At 36.2% G+C, this 21,926-nt stretch overlaps 2 protein-coding genes across 3 annotated transcripts; one reads left to right on the top strand and one right to left on the bottom strand.

The window, feature by feature from the left end:
- The first annotated feature begins 6,526 nt into the window (after window positions 1-6,526).
- LOC140748998 (venom protease-like) lies at window positions 6,527-13,132 on the top strand. Of its 2 annotated transcripts, XM_073081996.1 has the most exons (9): window positions 6,527-6,709; window positions 7,251-7,312; window positions 8,794-8,911; window positions 9,180-9,242; window positions 9,593-9,711; window positions 10,721-10,912; window positions 11,215-11,434; window positions 11,795-11,952; window positions 12,393-13,132. In XM_073081996.1, exons 1-9 carry the CDS (start codon window positions 6,664-6,666, stop codon window positions 12,630-12,632), a joined length of 1,218 nt encoding a protein of 405 aa, XP_072938097.1. In that variant the 5' UTR covers window positions 6,527-6,663; the 3' UTR covers window positions 12,633-13,132. The 2 variants fall into 2 exon arrangements, with proteins under 2 accessions (XP_072938097.1, XP_072938098.1); XM_073081997.1 differs by lacking the exon at window positions 9,180-9,242.
- A 2,229-nt stretch (window positions 13,133-15,361) lies between these two features.
- LOC140749003 (trypsin-1-like) lies at window positions 15,362-21,926 on the bottom strand. Its single transcript, XM_073082001.1, has 9 exons — window positions 21,807-21,926; window positions 21,302-21,369; window positions 20,256-20,364; window positions 19,849-19,911; window positions 19,061-19,134; window positions 18,456-18,635; window positions 17,911-18,127; window positions 17,200-17,366; window positions 15,362-16,840 (listed from the first exon to the last, which is right to left on the bottom strand). Exons 1-9 carry the CDS (start codon window positions 21,868-21,870, stop codon window positions 16,634-16,636), a joined length of 1,149 nt encoding a protein of 382 aa, XP_072938102.1. The 5' UTR covers window positions 21,871-21,926; the 3' UTR covers window positions 15,362-16,633.

The following is a 21,926-nucleotide window of genomic DNA, read 5'->3' as shown; positions in this document are numbered from 1 at the left end:
ATGTCCTATTTATTTCTGTACTGTACTGTATATTTCACTCACCTATTGCGATAAATATTGCAATAAAACATAAAATATTTACTATATTATTCCAACACTTTAAATAAAGCTGTTTCTGTCTATAACCCATGATAACTACACTAAATACAATCCACACTTAACACAAAGGATACATCAAATGATCATCAAAATTCCAAAAATAATTAGGGAAAAGATGTGCAGAATTAGCCTTATTCTAGTAATATAACATTTAAACTAAATTAATAAAGATACTAATCGTATATCAACCTATCAAAATTTAAGGAAAAAATGATTGTACTTAATTATTTATACTTATAAGGAAAAATATTATTTATCACTGTATTTTTATTTCAATTGATGACACCATCTTTAATCCATTACTGTCCCACTGCCGGTCACGAGTCTACCCTGAGTGAGACGGGGTTTAGACCATACGCCTGGTCAAATGCTTATTATGTAGACCAAAGACTTTACAACCCTTTGAAAACTTTTGTGAACTCAGGCTTGCAGGTTTTACAATTTACTTTTCCATTACAGCAAGGACAATTAATTTCTAAGAAGTACATAATTACTACCTGGGATTAAAACCTTGGATCCACTGATAACGACGCTAAGTTTTACGCTTTAAGTTTTTGAAGGTGGTAGAACTCTTTGTGGTTCGACTCCGGCGGCACCACCGCCACACCTATTTCTACCTAATAACAGCAGTGCTAGGCGCTGCTGTGTTCCGGTTTGAAGGGTGTGGTAACGGAGACAGACTTTTCTGAGACGTTCCAGCTTAGTCCTCAGGGTTAGCGGCGCATCTGTGGCCGACCTCAGGTAGGAATATCTAATCCTATCTGGGGTTGATTACAGATGTCCATGGGCGGCAGTAGCCACTTAACATCAGGTGGACTGCATGCTCGTCTGCTACTCCTATATTATAAAAAAAAAAAAGTTTTACGTGCAATTATCATTGAATTAATACATGGTAATAAAAGTAACAAAACATGTTGTTAGTAGAATAGGTTAAGGCTGTTTGTCCATCGCAACGTCACCGAGCCGAGAACGAAATCATTTCGGCCCGATTTTTATTATGTCGTGACGACGATAGTTTGTCCACCGCGACCCATATCGGCGGTTTATTTTGTTCCTGCTGTCAAGCGTGTGACAGCAGAGTATGGACAAGTTCCAATATGTTTTATATTGCCGGCACATCGGCCCGACAAAATCTCGGTGTCGATCTAGCGGTCACGCCGATCTACTCGAAATATCGGCGGCCGGGATGACGGTGCTCGGTTGACGGACGTGCGGTGAACAAGCGACTATAGTATATGGATGTACGCTACTTCGGCGCCGTCATTGATTATCGGTATCGGCTTGGTGACGGTGGCAGTGGACAAACAGCGTATATCTATATCTGAACGTTAAACGTCAAATGTCAATCATTCGTTTCATATAAGGATGGTTGCAATTACCTCGTTATTAAAACTGGACTGTGGTATACCTGTTTATTTTAATTAACGATTTTAGAATCCCATATAAGATTTTTCCACACAAAATTCCCGACGTTTTCCTAATACACAATACCCATGACAGAAATGCAAGTCTGTCTGGCTAGAGATCGAACCCAGAACTCTCTTGTCAGAAGTCACCGCTCTGCGACCCGTGTTGTCAAAAAACAAGTAAATCATGAGCTGCAATTATTTAAATTTCCCATAGCTGGGTATGAGTTTGTGCTCCTAACTGGTGATAGCAGAAACTCTCTGTGGTTCTATATTCTGCCTAACAAAAGCAGTGTTCAGCGCAGCTGTGTTCTGGTTTGACACATACTTATCGGAGGCATTCCAGCAGTCTTCTCACCTCAGGTAGGATTTTTTTATAATATAGGCGAAGCAGACGAGCATGCAGTCCACCTGATAAGTGACAACTGCCACCCATGGACATCAGCTGTGATCACAAATAAGATTAGATTTCCAGTCCCACCTAAAGTCGGCCACAGATGTTCCGCTACGCCTGTGGAATAAGCTGGAACGCCTCGGAAAAGTATGTCTCCCTTACCACACCCTTCAAATCAGAACACAGAAGCGCTTGGCACTGCTGTTTTGAGGTAGAAATAGGTGTGGCGGTGGTGCCGCCGGAGTCGAACCACAAATGGTTCTACCACCTTTAAGAATCTAATCTTAACAGCGGTTGATTACATATGTCCATTGTGCGGCAGCAGCCATCCATCAGGTGTGCTGCGTGCTTGTTTCGTTCGTTAGAGTCCCTCCTGAAGTTAGCGACAGATACCGTGTTACTCCTGACTAAATTGGAATGCCTTAGGTAGATTTCTTCACCCATTAAACAGAATAGAGGGCCATTTTACCTTGCTGTTATTAGCCAGAAATAGATGTAGCGGTGGTATCGGTCGTACCAAAAAATGTTCGACCAACATTCTACCTGCCACAATGAATAAAAGAAATTTAAAAACTTATGTGTATTTTTAGAATAAACTGAATAATATGGAAACATATATTAATGTTATTCCTGTAATAAACATTTACGAGAAATTACTGTAATTAATTTGTTCTCATGTTTTGAAGGAAGGAAATAGTTGTTTATTGAAAACGTTAAATACATTGTTATTTCTTGCTATTATTACTGTTTACTTATCTTTTACTGACGTAACAACATTAATTTATTGATCAAGGGTCCAAACCAGGGGGAAAGTAGAGGATGGTTACTTACTTCTGGAATTTAGAAGAAAACCTCAGTTGTTACATTTTGACAAATATGACTGTTTTGGTATTTGTTTACGTATTTGCTCATACAAATCCAATCAGCGCCCCAAGCGGATTGTATCAGAACTATAGAGTCAGTGACGTATCATTCAATTTCTAAATTGACAAAATGTCGTTTTATGATTTGTCTTTTTTTTTTGCGAATATGTGAGGTAGACAGAAGGACTTGAGCACTTACTTATTGTTACGTTTACTCAGTCTACTGAAGCAAACGGAACAGAATAATGGATTGAGTAAATGTAATGTAACATTGTGGGGTGTTTTAAAAACTCATGGTTAGGGTACTGTTTAGGTTGTAGGGCTTGCGAAAGAATGAGATAAACATACATACGCTCGTAAAACAACCGGAGAGCACACGGATATGAAAGCCAGCTCTAATCTCTCAAATTTGGCGACGAAAAATGGGTGGGCCCTAAATTTATGTATTTTTTTCACACTAACTTGAGTTTATATATATATATGCAGTACTCGTTTACCATTTTCAGAGGCTTGACAATTCTTAGATGAAATAATTTCGCACCTTGGGATACAACAATTAGTTAAAATTCGTTATTAATTAGCTTAAGTACCATTCTTCACTAGTCTAGATTGAAACATCCTCATTTGTGGACACCGTGCTAAGCCGTGGGATATAATAGCTGGCCAGGTGCGAGATGGATTCGCACACGGGGGATCCGTACCATTAAATTTTCATTATTTTTATTTTTAGTATTTTTTTATCAAAGCAGCCAAAGAAGTAATAGCGTAATACGGTTCAATAAGTTAGTCGGGTTACTACTATACAACCTCTGTAAAAAAATCAAGATTCTATCCATTAACGTCCTTGAACCGTGATGGATAAACACCCCTTGAGGTAAAATCCTTATTTATCTTTTGGGCACGGAACTCTAAAAATAATTGCAGCTACTGTATTTTACTTTGGTTGTTAATTTAATTAACATTAAATTTGTCGCGCATGTAGAATTTAGAACTACATTACATCAGTTTGAGGATAATACAGAACGATATTTTAGTTTCAACTTCCTCGTACGGATTAAATAATGGGTAAACACTGTGACCTGGTTCAATACAAAAATATTATTGAACTATATATATACTTTAAACATTGTAAATGATATTTATAATATACTAGCTTTGAACCGCAGCTTCGCTCGCGATCAGGTGTATTTATCCTTCGGAAATGTATCCTTCGGAAAGGCGACTTTTTTCGGGATAAAATGTCTGTTGGCGGTGCAGGCTGCCGGCTGATAATAGGGATAGGTTTTATATATGTTTACCTTTTTATAATATTTTTGTATTTTTAAAAGAAATATATTGCATGTAACTTCTGACTAGTTACAAATAAAGGTACGTTGTTTTTCTTCGATTTCCTAAATTAACTAAAAATCCCCCGAATAGTTCGATATAGCCTTTGCCCTAAGCAGCGCTGCGAGCCTCCGGAGCCCTATAATATCCTTTTCTGAACCCCTGACAACGTGTGTACAAATTTTTATGCCAATCGGTTAATTAGTTAAATGAAGCAAAGTGTCTTAAAGTGTTGCAAACAAACAAATAAACTCACATTTGCATTTATAATATTAGGTGAGGTAATATATAAGACGTAATAAGGATATTCATGTATATAATGTTTTTATTTATGTTATTAATATTATATTACAAGCTAGTATGCATGTGACTTTCAAATCTTGCAACAGAATTTTAAATTAGTGAACTTAAACATTTTTTAAAATTTTGCAGACATGTTTGGTTTGGATGACCATGCACGATAATATAAAATCACTAATCAAGTGACGTAATAAAAAATTACCAACCACCGATTATTTTTACAACCCTATGTTATACGTTAACTAGCTAGTTGTGTTGCCATATAAATAAAATCGGTAAAGCCGTTTCGGAGGAGTAAGGCAACTAACATTGTGACACGAGAATTTTATATATAAGATAATGTTAGGTACAAAAATGCTTGTTCTTTAAACTTTATTTCGGTTTTAAACGATCATGTTGTCTATCTGATGGTAACCAATCCATATAAATATAGAACAGAGGCTCTATCTGAAGCTGATCACAGATAACTTACTATTAAGGAATAAGATCGCCTTGTATGTATTCACGAGCTTTTGCCCGTGGCTTCGCTCGCGTTACGAAGTAATATTTTCATCCCCTATTTTATCCCCTTGGGGGTAGAATTGATCAAAATCCTTTCTTAGCGGATGCCTACGACATAACATCTACCTGCATGCCAAATTTCAGCCCGATCCGTCCAGTGGTTTCCCGCCTTCGTTGTTTCCTGATCTGGGATTGTTCTAGTCAAGGGTGAATAGGTTACTTCTAGGCAAGCGTGTTTTGTCCAAGGCTGCATCTTACTTAACATCAGGTAAGGTTGCAGTCAAACGTAAGCCTATTGTAAGTTAAAAAAAGGTGACAGTCGATCCATACTGGTTTTTTTCAATTTTTATTCAGTAAAGCACCATGTAAGTCATTGTAAGTACTTTGAAAGAAATAAATTGTTTAGAAAGAAATAATTTGATTGATCTCCGGCCATGTTTTGTGTACATAGGGCCGGATTTCGGGGAGAAGGAGTGGCCCCCTCAATTAACATGAAATATATCCACGACGCAACTATTAGAAACTATTAGGATTTTTTTTAAACAGTATTTTTACCGACAGTTTCACTTAACTTATTAGTACATTTTTCGTTGAAAACATTTTATGTATTTGCAATAAATTTTTGAAAGACTAGACGGAAAAATAATGTTACTTTTAGTCTAAAACAATTAGGGGTCTTTTTTAAAGGTGGTAGAAAGAAAGCCTTTGTGGTTCGATTACGGCGGCACCACCGACACCTTTTTCTGCCTAATAACGGCAGTGTAAAGCGCTGCTGTGTTCCGTTTTGAAGGGTGTGGTAAGGGAGACATACTTTTCCGAGGCGTTCCAGCTTAGTCCTCAGGGGTAGCGGCGCGTCTGTGGCCGACCTCTGGCAGGAATATCTAATTCTATCTGGGGTTGATTACAGATGTCCATGGGCGGCAGTAGCCACTTACCATCAGGTGGACTGCATGGTCGTCTGCTACTCCATATTATATAAAAAAGGGGGGCCACCGCTCGTTCCCACGGGCTTCTAGACCTCCAAATCTGGCCCTAAGTATATTATTTGGTATTTGTCTTCTTGTAGGATACTTAGTAGCATAGTGCTTCATAACCTTACAGTTAATTTTGAATAGACAACAGTATTATAATATTATTCAAACAGGAAAACATTTCGTTTAGAATATCTTCGTCATAATAAATGGTTCCGTAGTAAAAATAATTAAACAATAATAATTATATAGCAAAAACATACATAGTTATAAAATAATACGATAAAAAGGCCAGTTTTACAGATAAGCTAAATTGCTTCAATATGACTTTCATCACTGGTGGTTATCTATTCCATAAATTTATTCAATATTAATTATTGTTTTCAATATTTTAAAACTGTATGAATTCTAAAAACCTTACTGAACTTTGGTCATACAAAATTTAAAAAAAAGGACCAACGATATAAATTTAAAATTTTGCCCACCTGCCGCTTTTTATGAGACTAGGCTAGATAAATTGTATGATAACTCTCATACTATTTTCATATTACACACATACATAATATGTTTGTATGTGACTATATTATTAATCTACGTAGTAACAATGGTTTTCTGTAGTAACCACGGATCTCTAAATACTAACAACAATCATAGCGAGCAAAAACAGGTTTAATGTCTGCGTTTGGCTTAAGAGATTCACACGCGTCGTGAGACTGCAGATATTTTTACACAATGTTATAATTGTAACAAATAACATAACAATTTATTATTAAATAAATAAATTAGAAATAAAAATTGTTAAAATGAAGTGTTTCAAAGAATTTTTGATTTTGGCCGTGATGTTTTCATGTAAGTTTTTATACGAAATTGTGGTAAATTGGGCATGTAGTCCAACTGATGGTAGTCGGCTGTTGTTCATGTCCATCTGTTTTAAACTCCAAATATGACGGGTCCTTTCTTTCTTGGGGAATCCCTGTATGGGTTCTTCTCTGCATGGGAAAGCGGAGAGAGTATATCGCTAATAGGTGCTAATAGGTGTCCGCGGTCCCGACGGCAAATATGACGAGTACTGCCCGAGGTTTGCTACGGACGTGTGATTACCATGAAGGTCCACATGAGGTCTACTTTGTCTGACGGTGTCTTGTCACCACATAAACCAGAATACAGCAGCGTTATACCGTAGGATATTTTAAGAATGTCGTAGGAAAGTTATCTTACAAAGGTTTTTGACATGGGCACACGTCATCGTCTTTTAGTGTCCTGGGTTTGATTTCAACAAGATTTTTCTCCTGTCCATATTTTTATTAACCGTCTTCCACATCCTTTGTTGTATTGTTATTAAAATATGGTAGGATATAAAGTTTCTTTAATATTCCAATATTGATTGCAGGTAGCGTCGCTTGGAAAGATTCAACGCAAGACCTGGAACAAGTCCTACTGGATATATTATCGGTAAGTTTTCTTAAATTTATCTTAATTTGTCTTATTTTGGTTATGGACCAGGAGTGGTTGACAATGACAAACACCTGTTACTAATAATCTACCTTAACCAATGCAATAGAAGTAGCAACTGATCTGACCTAGTGGCCGACTTCAGATAGGAATCTAATCTATCTAAGGTTGAGTACAAATGTTTGTGGGCGGCAATAGCCACTTATTAGGTGAACTGCATGCTCCTCTGCTACACCTAATTTATAAAAAATACATTTGTAAAAATGTATACATTTATGATAGTTTTTGGCTCACCCTGTATAACAACTATTTATTAAGTCAGGCTTAAAAAGCAATTAATTTCTTAACGCCAATGAATGGGACATTTAGCTGTATTAACTCTCTTACTGCATTGTCATTATATACCGCATGTAAGGTAATTAATTTATGCAACTATAATTAATTATGTACTTAATGACGATTTTCCTTACAAAATCCTTGCAAGTTACGTCTTTGTCTCATATAACTTGTTTTTGCCCTCGATATTGTTTATTAAAATTTCATTTATAAGTACATTTTGGTTTATATAATTCTACTTCTACTAATTAAACGTGTTTACCATACCATATAACACTTAAAAAGTGTGTATTGGTGATCTTCACGCCTCATTCTAAATATTAGGAAAACCTTAAAGCGCCTTAAGCCTTATACGTAATTTCTTTTACCGTTTCCATGTGATATTACCTCATACGCATATTATAATCACAAAATAGAATTGTTCCTCGATTTTGGATTTGGAGGCGATTAAAACGGACTCAAAGGCGGTTTAAAGGTAGAACTCTCGTGGAGTTAGACTCCGGCGGCACCATCGCCACAATTATTTACGGCTCATAGCAGCAGTGTTAAGCACTGCTGTGTTTTGATTTGAATGTTGTGGTAAGAGTAGCATATTTTTCCGAGGCATACAAGCTTAGTATTCGAGGTAGCGGTGCATCTGTGACCGACCGCAGGTAAAAATCTAATCTTATCCAGGGTTCATGACAGGTGTCCATGGAGGGCAGTAGCCACTCGTGGACTGGTCAGATGGATTGCTTGCTCGTCTGCATACACAGGAGATGTAATAAAAAAACGCTTTGAGAGATTGTACTTCATAACTCTAGCACGTCACTACTCTTATTATAAATTAAATAGTTAAACTTAAATGTAGTAGTTAAAGTCTACCTTTAAATAAAACCGGCTTGTTACAAATTATGCGAAAAATAAAATGCCAATTCCATTTATACCAAAATACCGGTTTACACACGAGTAATATGACGTAAAAAGTTGAATACGTCCTTGTGTAAAAATAACTCGGAGACCAGTTTATTACGATCATGATGTTAGAACATTTGTTGACAATTGTAAGGATATAATTGTCAACAATTGAGTAAATATATATAAATTTTAAAGATAAAACGTAAAAAAGACAAGACGCATATTATTTAAATAAAACATTTTTACAGAATAAGACTAGTATAGAAGATAACCCTGAAATCCAAGGTTTGACTGGACAAGAGTGTTACGCCGTGATACCAGATGCTCCAAATTTTTTGACACCAGGCAGAAGAATTAGTGCATCGAGTAAGTAAATTTTATCAATATATTAAATATTATAATACTATCGTTTTTCCATTGATTGCGTTACGATACCTAGTAATATTACTTATAATATACTCAAAGCTAATCAAGCGGTTTATGGCTTAGTTCAAATACATAATTTGGTTCAGTTATGTATTATAATAGCTTAGCGGTGGTCCAGTTCTTTTGCATAATGACCACTCGCCGTCACTAATTACGAAAAATCCTTTTTACATACATGTGCATTTGTTTAATTGATTCTGATTTTTAGAATGTGCTGAATATAACTGGATACTCAAACAGAAAGAAATTGAAACCAGAAACATCGAGAAATGTATGTAATCTATCCACTGTTCATTATTCATTTGGTATATTATAAAAACTAAATTTAATGTTAAAGCAGACGGGCTAGTTGATCTCATAACTTACATGTTCCCATCAGAGAATTCACCAAATAATTCGGGACGAAAGTAGTTTCAAATTTTGATGCGCTGTAAGAAGTAAAGAGCGAACCCAGAACTATAAATCAAAGTATCTTTATCAGATGCTTCCATCCTCTATTTATTGACCAAAAAATTTAAGTAAAACAACATATATTAAATTATTTTGGATAAAATTTCAATTTTAATTTCTTCTTTTATCTTCTTCACAGTCCTAAATTAATTGATGAACATTACATTTTAGGTCGTTTATATCTTATCCGAGAAATCAAAAAGGGGACAGTCCCAGAAATCTTCTTCGTTATAAACAGCCCCGTTATTTTCGGAGGAAGACCAGCTAATGCTGGGGAGTTCCCTCACATGGTATGTAAAAGACCTTCATAAAATAACTTGTTCATAATTATTCGTAAGGTAAATGTTATGCGAATTAATAATCATTAATTTAACTTGCATTGCAAAGTTTAAAATAAATGTTCGAATTAATTTACATAATATGAGACTATTATGGTGCAGTTGCTGTGTGCAATATGTTTTCCTCTCAATATATTATTTTGGGGAAATACCTGTAAAATTTCCCAAATGTGACAATAAATAAATGAAAATGAAATATGGAAATGTCCGCCGCAATAATATTCTGTCTTTATACCAGTTAAAACAATATCCAATAATATACTCGACAAGTCGAAAAATATGATTGTTTTTAATCTATTCCTTAACCGAGAAAAGAAATAGTATGAGGAAGAAATCTAAATATATATAACTCAAAGGTGACTGGCTGACATAGTGATCTATCAACGCACAGCCCAAACCACTGGAAAGATCGGGCTGAAATTTGGCATGCAGGTAAATGTTTATGACGTAGGCATACGCTAAGAATGGATTTTGATCAATTTACCCCCAAGGGGATAAAATAGGGGATGAAAATATTACTTCGTAACGCGAGCAAAGCCGCGGGCAAATGCTCGTTTATTACAAAGCGTGACTGCATCGGGTCTATTGTGCGTGATTTATTTTTATAATATAGTAGTAGCAGACGAGCATGCAGTCCATCTGATGGTCAGTGTGATGGTAAGCTACTGCCGCTTACGTAATCAACCCCAGATAAGATTAGATTTGTATCTGAGGTCGGCGACAGACGTGCCGTTACTCTGAGGACTAGGCAGGGATGCGTTAGAAAAATATGAATTCGTTACTACACTCTTCAAACTAAAAACGTTTAACATTGCTGTTTTCAGATATAGTGGTAGTGGTACTGTCGGAGTCGAAACACAGGATTCTAGCATCTTCAGACCAAAATGTGCGCGTAAAATAACGAGTACACAAATCTATCGTATTTAACCTAATGAATACTGAATTAGATAGCATTTTACAGGGAGCAGTTGGTTGGAAATCGAAAGACCCTAAAAAGGCGTGGAGTTTTAAATGTGGCAGCACACTCATCAGCGAGAAGTTTGTTCTGACTGCGGGTCATTGCACTCATCTGTCTTTGAGACTGGCAAATGACATAGCTGACCCTATACCAAAAATCATCAGGCTAGGAGTGGAGAACATTGAAGAAGATGCGGTAATTATTTGTGTGCTGCACCTCTTTGTCATTTATCGTAAAGTGGTTTGTTGCTACTATTTTTAACAAACTAAGCAATACAATTCACTGAACCCAGCATAACTACTTTTTTATGAGGGTTTAAGAAAATGTTACTTAATAGTGATTATAACGTCCATATTTTGGAGTAATATGACAACATTAGTAGAAGGATATTGTTTGTTGTGTATTACAAATAAGTGATATAGTCATCCATTTTGTTTAAACACTATAAATCAGACGAAAAATAATAATTATTAAATATAAATCATTTACCTTTACAGTTTAATGTTAATGGCGATCCAGTTGATAAGATTATTTCGAGAATAATAGTGAATCCAAAATTTGCGCCTCCCAAGAGGTATAACGATATTGCTCTAATGGAATTGGAGTCTAAAGTTACATTCGACTTGAATCTTATTCCTGCTTGCTTATGGTCTAGACATGATACGACACCCCTTGGGAACAAGGTCGCCTTGACTGGGTGGGGATATACTGAAAACGGTAAGAAACTCTTTAAATTTTAACTTGAAGCTATTGATATATATAGACAGATTCCAAACAGAATTTGGATAATGTTGCCTATTAGCGATTTCTGGCCACTCGTAAGACTCAAAAAGAAAGAGTAGATCAATCTAGCTTACAGTAACTTTTAAAATTTATTTATAAGTAATTATACAAATCTCCAATTGGTTACCGTGGGGACGATGGCCTTGAGCCATTCCATACCAAAAGTGAGTCCCAAGTCAGCAATGTCTGTGTTATGGTAATGGGTGAATGATGAAGATTAATAAGGAGGATAATCATTATGTACATTTTGAAAAATCCAGACATCTTACTAACTAGATATATTTTCGTTTAAAGGTCATTTATCAGATGCACTGCAAGTGGCGTATGTAGATATCTTGGATTCTCAACAATGCGATGGGCTCTTAAATAAGAAGCGTAGTAGACATTGGCAGGGCTTCGCCTATCATCAGATCTGCGCTGGCAACTTGCTTGGAGGCGTTGATACTTGTCAGGTGAGCAAATTGAGTCTACTTTCTACATCTAATCCACCTGGATCTGTAATCTAATTATCCTTGATTTCTTCAAGTAATGTTTATGTTATGAAATTAAATTTTACTAGGAAAGTGAAATAGCTTCATATGTCACCAGAATTATTTATAATATTTTCAAAGCCAAGTTAATAGAATACCCAGTGGAGGATTGGTCCTCCGAATTTCTTTACGTTTCATTTCATTCGTTTCAATACTACATAAAAAAATACAGAAAAATATGGTTTGATATTGTCATCCTTGAGAATGCGAAGAATTAAAATTCTTTTCTAATGTTTCTGTTCTATCAAACTCTTCAAACCAGGACTTAAATATGTAAATACGATGTTTCCTCAGTGAAACAATGAATAAATCTTGATTTATATAATTACTTTAATCACACCACTATATCAAAATTGTTCTAGGGAGACTCAGGGGGTCCAGTTCAAGTGAAGATAGACCGTGGTAACGACACTGAAGCCAACTTGCACATGGTCATCGCAGTAACTTCATTCGGCATCAAATGTGGAAAAAAAGACTTGCCAGGAGTATATACCAGGGTTTCAAGTTTCATTCGATGGATTGAAAATAATGTATGGGGAGATATTGTTAATAATACAAACAATATGAATAATAAAATAATGGAGCAGACCACCAGACCGTAGATGGTAATTGTGGGTGCTGACCGACCGTCTCAAGAGGATTCACTTTTGTGACAATAATATTTAGTCCAGAAATACTCTGAAAGGCATCACTGCCAAACCTATTTCTGCCTAATAACGGCAGTGTTAAGCACTTCTGTGTTCTGCTTTGAAGGGTGTAGTAGGGGAGACATTTATCCGAGATTCCAACTTAGTTTTCAGGTATATCAACGCATCTGTGATCAATCTCCGCTACTAATATTGTCTGAGGTTGATTACAGTTATTCATGGGCAGTATTAGTCACTTACATATAAGAGAGCAGAAATATGGTTTGAACAATATACTTACGATGTTATGGATAACAGATATGAAACTCCAAATAACAATATACATGTGACCTTACTAGAACGTAATGGCAAATGTTTTATGTTATCTATGAGCTTTCGGCCAGTGCCCTTTTGAATATGTTATTCCCAATAACTTAAGTGATATTTAAATATTTAATATAAATTGTATAAAAACACTTGTATATTGTTTTTTTCTTTTTTTCTACCTTACTGCGCATGATTATGTTTTTCGACCGTGTATATGTATAAGTAAGTATGTACACCTTTATGGCTATGTAGTCCAAACCGCGTGATCGGTTTAACATATCACGGTGTCTTTGTATTTGTTTGTACTCTTATGTTTAAAGAATTTATTCTCAAAAAAGACAATGTCACTTACATGAGAATAGTAACAAACAGTAATATAAAATATGTATCATACATTCGTTCGTTTGCTATTGTATTGAGTCGTCCAATGCATTTATTTGTTCAGTTAATGGTGCGTTACATTAAGTATACGTGCTAATAACATATTCGGTTAATTTTACTTTAAATACATTAGACGATGTTACATTTTTAATAGATGAGGGTATTTTGTTATAAAGCTGTGCTCCTTCAAACGTAATCGTTTTTTTGCCATAATTTGTCCGTGTTCTGGGTAAAACTAAAAAAACTCGCACGACGCGTCGACCGTACCTTCACAAATGATAAATTAGTGTGGAGTGAGCTTCTCAGTGTTTTTCTTATAAACATGCAAGTATTATAAATATATAGTTGTTTGATATTCATGATGTTGGTATCCGAGTATATTTTTTTAGATGGCGTTAAATAATGGTAATTAAAAAGTACTTTTATGATTTTATTTTGGGCTATTTGTAGCTCGTTAAGTTTGGTTTTAGTTGCACTCCCCCAGATCTCTATGAGGTAAAGTAAGTGAGGTTTTACTAATGAATTGTATATGGTGTGGCGTATCTTACGTGGAATGCAGTGGACCATGTGTCGTAATGAACCAATAAGTGACATGAGTTTAGATTTAATATGTTCAATCTGTGCATTCCACGTAAGGCAGCCATCCATACGTAGACCGAGATATTTTTCGCAACTTTTTTCTTCAAGAACTACATTATTAATTTTTAACGGATTATACGGAGGGATTTTTTTGTTTTTTGATTTGAAAATGACAAAACAGGATTTAGACGTATTAATTGTTAGCAGATTATATTGGAACCAAGAACACAAAGTAGTTAAATCTTCTTGAGCCTTAGTGATTATCTCGTTTATAGTTGATCCAAAGTAGAACAGGCACGTGTCGTCCGCGTATAGGCTCACATGACCATGTAACCCTATTTGGTGTATGTCATTTATATAGATTAAAAAGAGCAACGGCCCCAACACTGATCCTTGTGGAATGCCCCATGACACTGGCAGAGGCTTACTTTGGGTATCACCAATTTTGACAATTTGAGTTCTGTTCGTCAGATAAGATCGGAACATTTCAAGTGCACTTCCGTGAACGCCAATATGCTCTAGTTTCTTTAACAGGAGGTTATGGCTGACAGTGTCAAACGCCTTTTTTAAATCGATGTAAATACCAAGAGCTACATTTTTCTTATCAATGTTATTTTTAATTTTGGTAACGAGGTCAATAGTAGCGGTAAGAGTGCTACTTTTTGGGCGAAATCCATATTGATGCTCATAAATAAAATTAATAGAATTTAAGTAATTCAGGAGGCGTTTGTGTAGAATAGTTTCCAAAATTTTAGACAGAACAGGTAAGATTGAAATGGGCCTATAGTTTCCGGGATCAGTTTTACTCTTACCATGAGTTTTCAAAACATCTCACAATTTTACATTACATTTACTCAATCCATTATTCTGTTCCGTTTGCTTAATAGACTGAGTAAACGTAACAATAAGTAAGTGCTCAAGTCTTTTTGTCTTTTTTTTTTATAATATAAGTGTAGCAGACGAGCATGCAGTCCACCTGATGGTAAGTGGCTACTGCCGCCCATGGACATCTGTAATCAACCCCACATAGGATTAGATATTACTACCTGAGGTCGGCCACAGATGCACTGCTACCCCTGAGGACTAAGCTGGAACGCCTCGGAAAAGTCTGTCTCCCTTACCACACCCTTCAAACCGGAACACAGCAGCGCCTAACACTGTTGTTATTAGGTAGAAATAGGTGTGGCGGTGGTGCCGCCGGAGTCGAACCACAAAGGGTTCTACCACCATTCGTCTATTTCACATGTTTCCAAAAAAGAGAGACAAAATATAAAGCGCCATTTGTCAATTTAGACATTTAATGTTACGTTACTGACACTATAGTTCTGATACAATCCACTAGGGGCGCTGATTGGAAATTGTATGAGCCAATACGTAAACAAATACCAAACATATTTGTCAAAACGTAAAAACTCATGGTAAGGTTACTGTATTGAGGGAATGACATAGGCTATATTTTAAGGCCAATATGTACCTACATTAGACTAATTATGACGAAGATATATTTTGGATCGGTCGTCAATATTTTCGTAGTTCAGCTGTAATAACGTCACAAACATTTTTTTACTTATAATAGCGAGGCTTACATTTATGAGCTAACGCGGAAATACTAAATGGAGGTGTTCTTTCAGGTCAAATAACTAAAACAACCCATATAAATTAGTTGTGTCTAAATAAAGCATGGTTACAAAAGAACATAGTTAACAACATTATGTTATATTATTTGTAATTATTTAAATATGTGTTTCCTAATTATGTTAAACACAAGATTATAACGGTTTATCAATGCACGTAGCTAAAATAATTAAATTATTACAGAATAATAATTTGGCGTAACTTCTGATAAGGACCGCAAAACAAATAATTAATTAAAGCGAGTTTTGTAAAAACAAATGTTGTATAAAAAGATATTTGACAGTCACGTGCGGATACGTTATCTTGGATACTTATCCACTTATTCCATTTTTAATAACCAATCTATCCTACGTTTTGCCCATCAAAGATTAACATTTGACAATTTCTTCCCATTAGAAATGGACAAATTTCGATCTTTGTTAGGCGAAAATGAGAGATTGATTATTACTCGTATTAATAACAGAAGTTTATTTCACTTTCATCCGATGTTGTCATCCGATGATATAATCTTATATATAAAATTCTCCACCGAAACGGCTTTACCGATTTTCACCAAATTTTATAGGCTTATTCAGTAGGTCTGAGAATCGGCTACTATCTATTTTTCATACCCCTAAGTGACAAGGGTTGTTCACCATTAACATTTTTTATTGATATGGCAACACAACGTTTGCCGGGTCAGCTAGTTCTTAAATGAAAATCACATATGATGAAAATATAAAAATTCACATTGGACATAAGATAATATCATATTGAAATTTTGTATAAGCAAAAAAAAATATTTAATATTTTATCAATTTCTACAGTGAGGTTTTTTTTTTACTAAGAATTACAGTGAGAGTATAAGCGGGCGTACTCTTACTTACTTACTTTTTATCTTTATTCAATAAATAAAAAAAGCGAAGCAATTTACTATTTTTAGTATCTGTTTATGTCTCGTTTTGGAATAGAAAATACATAGATATTTTTTTTGTGTGTTTTTTTAGTATGTCATTAAACATTATCATTTAAATCTAAACTATATTAATTTCAATGCTGCAATTGAATCCAGGTCATTAGACTTTTCCTGAATCAGGCCACACATTCTCCTCGATCCAGTCGATGAAGCTGGCGACCTTCGTATAAACTCCTGGAGTGTTCGCACGAGCACATCCGTAACCAAAGGACGTTACACCCAGTATACGGTGAATGTACCACGGAAATCTATCAGGTGTCACTTGTGATATGTTAAGATTTACCTGTAGTGGACCTCCGGAATCTCCCTGAAACAAAATCGAAGGATAAAAAAATTGATGATATGGTAATGGATTTTACCAACACTGAAGGTGGTAGAATAGTCTGTGGTACGACTCCTCAGGACGTTTTTTTGCCACATAACAGCAGTAGCTGTGTTCCGCTTTGAAGGGTGTGATAAGGGAGACATACTTATCTGAGGTATTTCAACATAGCCTTCAGGAATAGCAGCAATCTATGTAGTTACAGAGATATCATTACAGATGTATGGATTACAGAGAAGGGTTGATTAAAGATGTCCATGGACTTACCATCTGGTGCAAGTATGCTTGTTTACTACTCATAACATAAAAAATGTCTACTAATATCATAAAAAATGTAACCTTACCATACAAGTGTCAATGCCACCAGCCATGTGACCAGCGCACATCTGATGAGTAACTACTCCATCTTTCCAGTTTCTATTACGGCCAAACCGCAATTTTGTATTGCAATCGTTGGACTCCACTAAATTAATCCGGGCTACTTGTAATATTGGGGATGATCGAAGTGTTGCTGAAAATAAGTAAATCTCTCAACCTGCCTCAGATCAGAACGATAGGTTTAATCTTTCATATAGATGTCTTCAGCAGTTTGAAAGTAATGGTGATAGTGACAACAATAATATAGTGCAGATGCAAATACTTTTAGTCCATGGATGATCATTAAAAATAACAGTCTGACAACAGCAATAATGAGATAGGTGCCTATTTAAATATATGGATGTTGGTATATCTCAAAATTTATAGACTCCGACAACGTTTGCAATGATTTGCTGGGTTTTGCATTTGCTGGTATTTTTCACTGTATATTGGCTATGCATTTTTGTATTGTACGTTAAGTAATATTTGTATTTTTGTCGTCAATCCTGTTAGTGCTGAGTTCAGGTATACCTGAACAGGGTATACCCTGTGTACACACATATTCGTATAATTCACACACGTTTGAGAAGGAACTCTCAAACCTATAGGTTCTACACGATATTTTCCATCACCGTTATAGCTATAATTAAAGTTACTTTTCACAGTCACTACTGTATCAATGCTATTCATTAATTTACCTAAATCAATAACGCCCCATCCTGTAACCGTTGCCGGAACATAAGTGTCCATTATCGGGTTGCTCTGCAGACATGCTGGATGTATCATCCACTCGAACCTAACCTCTTTCGTCAGTTCTATGAGAGCGATGTCATAATATTTACGTGGAGGTCGGTATTCAGGATGAGAGATGAATCTCTTAATATCGACATCGGTAGCTGGTATGTCAACTCGATCCTGTTAATAATTAATGATTATTCATCAAATTTCAAAAAATCATCAAACTAGCTTTGTTTATTTTAAGAAGGTAAATTGGAAGCCAAAAAAATATTACGCAATTTTTTTATGCAGGCGATGAAATTAATACACATTGAATGATAGTGTAAATAGATGTGGTAATTGGCTAATAGTAGTTTTTAACAAATAATCGCCTCAAAATGTGCCCTAAATCGCAACAGGAAAAGTCCAATACGGTCTTTGTAACCGTAAGATATCTCACAGAATCTAATTATTATTTAGACGACATATGGTACTTTCACTTAAAGGTTGAGAATAATATACTCACGTAATCAGTAATGCTGTGTCCTCCAAGCCTTACAATTTTGGGTACTGGATCAGATACTGTTGTATCTTTTGACGTCACTCTTGAACAATGGGCAGCCGTTAACATAAAAGTGTTACTGATTAAAGACGCACCGCATTTGAAAATCCATGTTCCTTCGAGCGCCTTCCACCCTATTGCACCCTGAAATGTACTATGTTTCATAATTCTTCTCTTTTTTACGGATTCCTGTAATAAATTGTTCTAGGAAATATCTCCAGCAGAACTTAGGGCCTGTAGTAAATCCAATTATTAGAACAGGTTGTTTTATTTGTGCTCACAAGATGGTAGAACGATTTGTGGTACGACGCCGGCGATACGACCACCCCATCTATTTCTGCCAAATAACAGAAGCGTTAAGCGCTGCTGTGTTCTGATTTAAAGTGTTTGGGAGATATACTTTCCAGTTTAGTCATCAGAGTAGCGGCGCATCTCTGGCCGACCTTAGGTGGAAATATCTAACCCTATCTAAAGTTGATTACAAATGTCCACGGGTTGCAGTACAGTGTACACCCGGTCTCTCCTGAAGATGAATCGTAAAATGTAAAAGTCATAATTATAAGAGATACCATATGTGAAAACTGCCCAGCGTCGGCATCGGATCCACCCGCTATAAGTTTCCTGCGTTTTTTCTTAATTAAACCTGGAACATAATTATACAGTTTTTTTATCCTTAATATACTTGAGATGAAATCAATTGCTTTGAAATAGGCTCTTCCTTACGGGACGACACGATCTAAATAGAGAAAACAATTGCATATACTTATGGACTTTGGTTATCAAAACGCCGGCGATGCATTGGCGACTCCGCTAGTGTTGCAAATGTCCATAGGCGACGGTGACTGCTTTCCATCAGGTAGCAGTCTGCCTCATCGTTTAGGTATAAAATTATAAAAAAAAAGTTCATTATTTCGTTTCTATCGTTGACATTTTTGATCCAAAAATGGTTTCTACGATTATTTTTGATTGATATGCTTACTTTTAATGGCTTCTGGTGTCATAAATCTTATCGTTTTTTATAATATAGGAGTAGCAAACGACAATGCAATCCACCTGATGGTAAGTGGCTACTGCTGCCCATGGACATCTGTAATCAACACCAGATAGGATTAGATTCCTACCTGATGTCGGCCACAGATGCGTCGCTACCCCTGAGGAGTAAGCTGGAATTCCTCGGATAGTATCCCTTACCAAACCCGCTGTAAGAAAGCAGCGCCTAGCACTTTAACTACTTCAGATTTGTCTCTATGGTCGGTACCGTTTGTTCTGACGGCATCGGTACCGCGCCGTGCCGTTGTCGTCCTAATAAAGAATAAAAAAAGCAATTGATGTATTGAAAATACACAATTTTACTTACAATGAATTGTTCGATATTCATCCACTTGCAAAAATTTCATTTTCCAAACGTATTCGAAACACTCTAAAATAAGAGGAATATTTTATTAATGACGATGACGGTAATCATAATGAGTTCATATTAATTATTTAATTTAGTTATGAGTCCGTATCACTTTTTAGTAATTTAGTTAATATCAAGGTACTTTACTTTTTTGCCTACTTTAAATCGATACTTCACAATTTCTTCATACAAAACATTATCATTTTTCAATCTTTGGTGGGAAAAATTGAAAAGATCTATATTAATTGTAACGGGAGTAGTATCTATGTACCTTGTGCTAATATTTAAGAGAATTGACGCTTCGTATGTGATCTACATAATTATTCTATGTGTTGTACAAGTGTTGTGAATTACATATTACTTACTGACTTCGCTAATCCGACGCCCAGGGGCTCGAAAGTCAGGCATCTTCGGCTCATAAGACGCACACGGATCATCACCATAATGTGGCACGGTAACATCATCTAAGTTAGACTGTAAAGCAGAAAACTTCAGCTTAGGAATTACTCCCAATGATCGAAAATATACAATTTGTAGAATGAAGTGATTGTCAAATGTCTTTATAAGGGACATAAGAAGGGGCATTTCTGATACGCAAAACTTCAGATAAGCAAAACGTTAAATAGTAGGCGATACTAGACATTGTAAAATTTCGATATGTGCTAGATAAAAAATGGATACATTGATTATTATTCATTACCTTTGCAGTTCGACTCCGGCGGTGCCACCGCCGCACCTATTTCTACCTAATAACAGCAGTGTTAGGCGCTGCTGTGTTCCGTTTTGAAGGGTGTGGTAAGGGAGACATACTTTTCCGAGGCGGTCCAGCTTAGTCCTCAACGGTAGCGGCGCATCTGTGGCCGACCGCAGATAGGAATATCTAATCCGATCTGGGGTCGATTACAGATGTCCATGGGCGGCACTAGCCACTTACCATCAGGTGGACTGCATGCTCGTCTGCTACTCCTATGTGGTCTATACGTGAATCAGTGTAACAATAGTAATTTTGAATGTTAAAGTATTTAACATTCATTATAAACACCTTGTTTTTTTTGTTTGAGAGGGGGAAACCTTCAAACGGTACCCTATGCCGTGTGAGCGGCACGGGGTTATGTGGGATTCTCACCACACTAAAACCCTCCCGGTGGCCATCCTGGGCGCTGCGCGTTGCCCCATCGGGCTCCGCCCAGATGAGCTTGGCGCTCGCCACACCGTCTGGTGGGCACGACGGTATGCGACCACACATACCGCCGTCCTTCCCGGGGTCACGAGCCGGGCGGTTTGAGTTCCCACTCTTGCCGCCCGAAACCCCGGAAGCCCCATTTAGTCGCCTCTTACGACAGGCAGGGGATACCGTGCCCTATTCTGGTCCCGGAACTAAAAGGACAAGTTATTAACACCTGTAACTTACATTTATATCAGTACGATACTTGTTATCTACGACCGTACTCCGGGTAAGTGCTTGTGGGCGGCTGTTTTCTGGGAAAAGAGAAAAAAATATTTATAATCTTAAAAAATAAACGTTGACATCAAAACATGCATTTTATTTTTATAAGTGTGATACTATTCTTTCAGTAGAATGTACTGTGTAAACTGGTAATGTTAAACTTATAGCTAGATATAGGCTATATTATTTAAGAAAATAACATTGTCGGTCATGTATAACGTATTTCTGTTGGTAGCTCTTAATAAAATAAATTAATAGACTACTTACTGTTACCACAATACAAAACTAGCAGATACAGGGTGTCATTAATCACAATTGTCTTCAAAGTAAAAATTATTGTGATAATACCTGCACAGGATACCTTCAAGTGTTCCCGGTACCTTGGTCACAAATTTATCATCCAGAAGTTTGTCTTATCTGCTTATTCTATAGATTAGGATAGTAAGTGAGGATTATTTAAATCTTTTACCTGACATCAACGTAAATACCCCAAGAGGAGTGAGTAATAAAAAATTGATCACTATTAGTGTCATTTTAACAGGCTTTTTAAAAAGAACGCGGTGTATCAGACACCGCGTTCTCAGCGATA

Source organism: Epargyreus clarus, unplaced genomic scaffold, assembly GCF_041222505.1.
Source record: "Epargyreus clarus isolate Ecla_fem2 unplaced genomic scaffold, WU_Ecla_fem_2.2 ptg000017l, whole genome shotgun sequence".
In the NCBI taxonomy this organism is placed as follows: Eukaryota; Metazoa; Arthropoda; class Insecta; order Lepidoptera; family Hesperiidae; genus Epargyreus; species Epargyreus clarus.
The sequence above is the reverse complement of the archived record's forward strand: the minus strand, read 5'-3'. Positions and strand labels throughout refer to the sequence as shown.